Source organism: Chaetodon trifascialis, chromosome 21 (assembly GCF_039877785.1).
Source record: "Chaetodon trifascialis isolate fChaTrf1 chromosome 21, fChaTrf1.hap1, whole genome shotgun sequence".
NCBI lineage: Eukaryota > Metazoa > Chordata > Actinopteri > Chaetodontiformes > Chaetodontidae > Chaetodon > Chaetodon trifascialis.
The window spans coordinates 17291122-17294777 of NC_092076.1; the positions used below are offsets into that span (position 1 = coordinate 17291122).

The 3656-nt window shown below is 42.2% G+C and overlaps 1 protein-coding gene across 1 annotated transcript; it reads right to left on the reverse strand.

The window, feature by feature from the left end:
* Window positions 1-791: 791 nt before the first annotated feature.
* LOC139350231 (bone morphogenetic protein 2-B-like) lies at window positions 792-3003 on the reverse strand. The gene is made up of 5 exons (XM_070991478.1): window positions 2715-3003; window positions 2313-2452; window positions 1911-2027; window positions 1587-1746; window positions 792-1207 (listed from the first exon to the last, which is right to left on the reverse strand). The coding sequence occupies exons 1-5, from the start codon at window positions 3001-3003 to the stop codon at window positions 792-794; spliced, it is 1122 nt and encodes a 373-aa protein (XP_070847579.1).
* Window positions 3004-3656: the final 653 nt, after the last annotated feature.

Genomic DNA, 3656 nt, shown 5'->3' on the forward strand with positions numbered 1-3656 from the left:
AATTCTAAATTTATGAGTGAACAATTACTCTACAAGGATGGTTTCCATTTTGGAACAGCTTTAAAGTGGTTCTATAAGTGCCCACATTTTATTTGTGTGTGTATCAAAATGTCATCCCAACCTGATACAGATGCTGCAGAGTTTCATTATGATCTAGGTTTGAAGTCTTTAACTAAGACTCTGTATCACCATCTGTTGGTCAGTTACCATAGTGACAGGATTGAGTGAGATGATGAAAGTGAATAAGAGCCTGGATGCTGGCTTCATTTACTCAGCTGCAGTATTACACAAATTAGAACTTTGAAACAAAAAGCAGAGTCTGTCAAGATGAAACTAAATTATAGAGGTTTGCATCAAACTGCTCTGGCTTTGATGATTCAAGTAATAAAATATGAACATTTAACACTATTTCTCACCTATATTACAAATACACAAATACACAGCCTGTATATTTTAAACATTCTATTTACATTTCAGTTTATTTCAGGCTTTCTTAATTTTACCTTTCACCACTCTGTTAACTTGTGGCTTCAGGATTGTTAAATCAGTATTTTTTCATCACAAGTCTATGGTAAATTTAAGCATCCTTTCATGAGAAGTTTTGGAATCCAAGAACTAAGCTAGACAAAAGTGCACTGATTCATAGTTGAGGGATAGCTGTTTTATTTCTCAAAATAATACAATATTTAAACATATGCACGGAAATACAGTGTTTTAATCAACTCAAGCAAACCATCATCTCCCCATCTCTCATTGTCCCAGTGTTAAAAGTGCAGGAGGTGCACAGCCAGTCAGTGACAGCCGCAGCTTAACGCCACCATGTCGTCATACTGCTTCAAAACCACGTTCTCTTCATCATCAAAATATAACAAACTGATGGATTGGAGTCTGTCTGGAACACAGCAGGGCACTCCTACCTCATCGCTGGAGAGCTTGAGCGCGTGCATGATGGAGCGCACTGTGGCGTGGTTGGTTGCTCTGAGGTTTCCCCCCAGGGGGAATGGGCAGGAGCCTTTGCAGTGGTAGGCGTTGTATCCCCTGGGAGAGATGATCCAGCCAGACCAGCCAATCTCCTCGAAGTCAACGAAGAGGGGCACCCGCTGGCAGGACTGGGAGCGGCTGTGGGGCAAGAGACCTGGAGATGCACGTCGTCTCCTGCTGCGGTGGTTGTGGAGCTCAGGTGTTGCCGCTGCCGCTGCTGCTGCTGCTGCTGCTGCTGCTGCTGCTGCTGCTGCTGCTGCTGCTGCAGGTTGGCCTTGTCCTATCGAAAGAGGAAGATGATCATAGATTAGAATAGCATCATGAATACAAAGTATTTCATTTTCAGGCTTTTTGGTTTCTGTAATATATTTATAAAATGTTAATAGCAGCAACAAAACTTCAGTCTAAAGTTAATTATACTACGAGAAGAACAAGACACATAGAAGTGACATGATACTAATTCATGTAATGAGAAGATGGGGTTCCATGCAAATAATGACTATTGTACTGAAATGGAAACTAAAGACAGATAAACTCCCCTCTCCTGCCCATGCTCAGTATCTTCCACCCTATATAATACACTCATACCACAGCCATCACCTTACCCAGGTAGGACTGGTTTGATGCTCCTGTTCTCCCATCATCTGAAAATATGACCAGGTAGGCACTGGTGTCTGTCACTGACTCCATCCAGTTACCAGAAGGAAGTGTGGTCACCACAAGGATGCCGTTGTTCTCCTGACTGTTGCAGATCCACTTTGACACCTGAGATTCAGAGCACGATTGAACAGGTTAAACACTTTAGCTGAGAAATGAATAACCTTCACTCCGATGAAACACAGCTCAAACACATTTATGTATAAAGGCACTGAAATGAGCAGAAGATAGAAGAATACAACAAGTTAAACAAAAAATAGGGAGATGGTGACCGTTTGAGTGACATTGAAGACTTCCCATCCCTGTGTGTAAAGGGGCACCAGTCTGGAGGTGATGAGGTTTCCTCTCCATGGCTTCACTCGGCTGTCCAGCACCTCATACAGATCCACCTGAGCAGTCACAACATGAAGCTGTTAGTGCAATAAACTGGGTCCCAGCACTTCCCCATCAAGTTAAAGGCTTACTGGGTTAGTTATTGCAAACACTAAAGCAAGAGTTATTTGTTCAGTGTGAAACTACACAAAAATACTGCTCAGAAAAATGACATTATCTGTCCTATTGCTCTCTGGTCTCTGATGGTATCTGCACTTTGCACAAGTTCTAATTTAGGCTACTCATTAATTAAATGCCTACATGGCCACAGATTAAATAATGTCACACAGAAGAGATTTTACCTTATAGAAATGAGGCCCATATGACTTTCCCAGGTAAAACTTCTGTTTCTTTCTGAACCAACGGAACTCCGCTTTGATCATTCTCTCGTCTCTGCCGAAAGACGACAGATTGAAGAAGTGAAACCTCTCTCCAGCATGACCTGCGTGTAGAAAAGTGTCAAACACATCTTTAGTGACACGTTCAAATTATGTTTTGATAAAGAAATGTCACAAATGATCTGTTTAAGAGGAACGCTAGCCGCGCGTAATCGTGCGTAATTGTACGTTTGGATAACAATTACGCACTCTGATCAAATAGTGCTGATGTATTGCCAGCAGTTTACTCAATATATTTTCCAACAAGCACTCTCGCAAAACAATTGTAGTTGGTGAGTTAATGCCATTTTGATAGATTTTACTCACCTTTATCCTCGAAACTCCGCACTATGTTTCCCTCCAGAATCTCCTTTTGGCTTTTCGGGGTCCCATCGGAGACGGACACCGCGTTAAAAAGATCCAACATAAACTGAGGCGCCTTCTTGTGAGGAGCCACCACTGGACCCCGAGGTAAATCCTTCAGATGGACCAAAGCGTCTAGCTTCTCGTTCGCCGTCTTCGTCGCATCCAAACCGCCCTGTCGGATAGCGAGCAGGGTGACCCATCTGATCTGCATAGCTAGGACGAACCAGAGGCGCAGAGCTCCTGCTGTCATTTTAGAAAGAGAGAGAGGACTGAGCTCTACACCTGCGGGACGGCGGGTGATAAGGGCGACCCCGCTGCCTTTGATGACAGGCTGGCCCTGTATTCACCTAACACCAAGAGATGATTGGGCCGTGATTGATGATGGCGAGGGGAAAACACAAAGAAGAGTGAAAATGGCCCGAGAGTCGGCTATAAAGATAAAAATAAATAAATGACTAATTACCCTTAATTTGTATGTCCAGTTTACAGTAGGTTAAACGTCATTTAGCTTATTTGACCCAGTCAACCAAACATACTTTTATCAGGAGGCAGAGGCATGTTTGCAGAGATGTGGAAGGTTTTCTAAGTCATTACTGCAGGCTGTTTAAAGATCATTGAAAAAATGATAAATCCTTCTGATAGGAGTCGCCATAGAAACTACCAGCCTATAAAACAGTGTGTCGAAATAACCCGTTTGACCTCATAAAAACCTTTGACAATGAATAAATACATCAATAAAATATGTAGCCATTGCGCCAATAATCGATGTTGATGTTAATATATGAATTGAATGAATATTCAGTATGAAAGAAAGGAAACTTTGTTTTCTTTACTGCATAATAACCGCTGCTCTCTAATAGGGGCCAATTAGCAAGCCAACCAAATAAAGTTATCCCATTATGA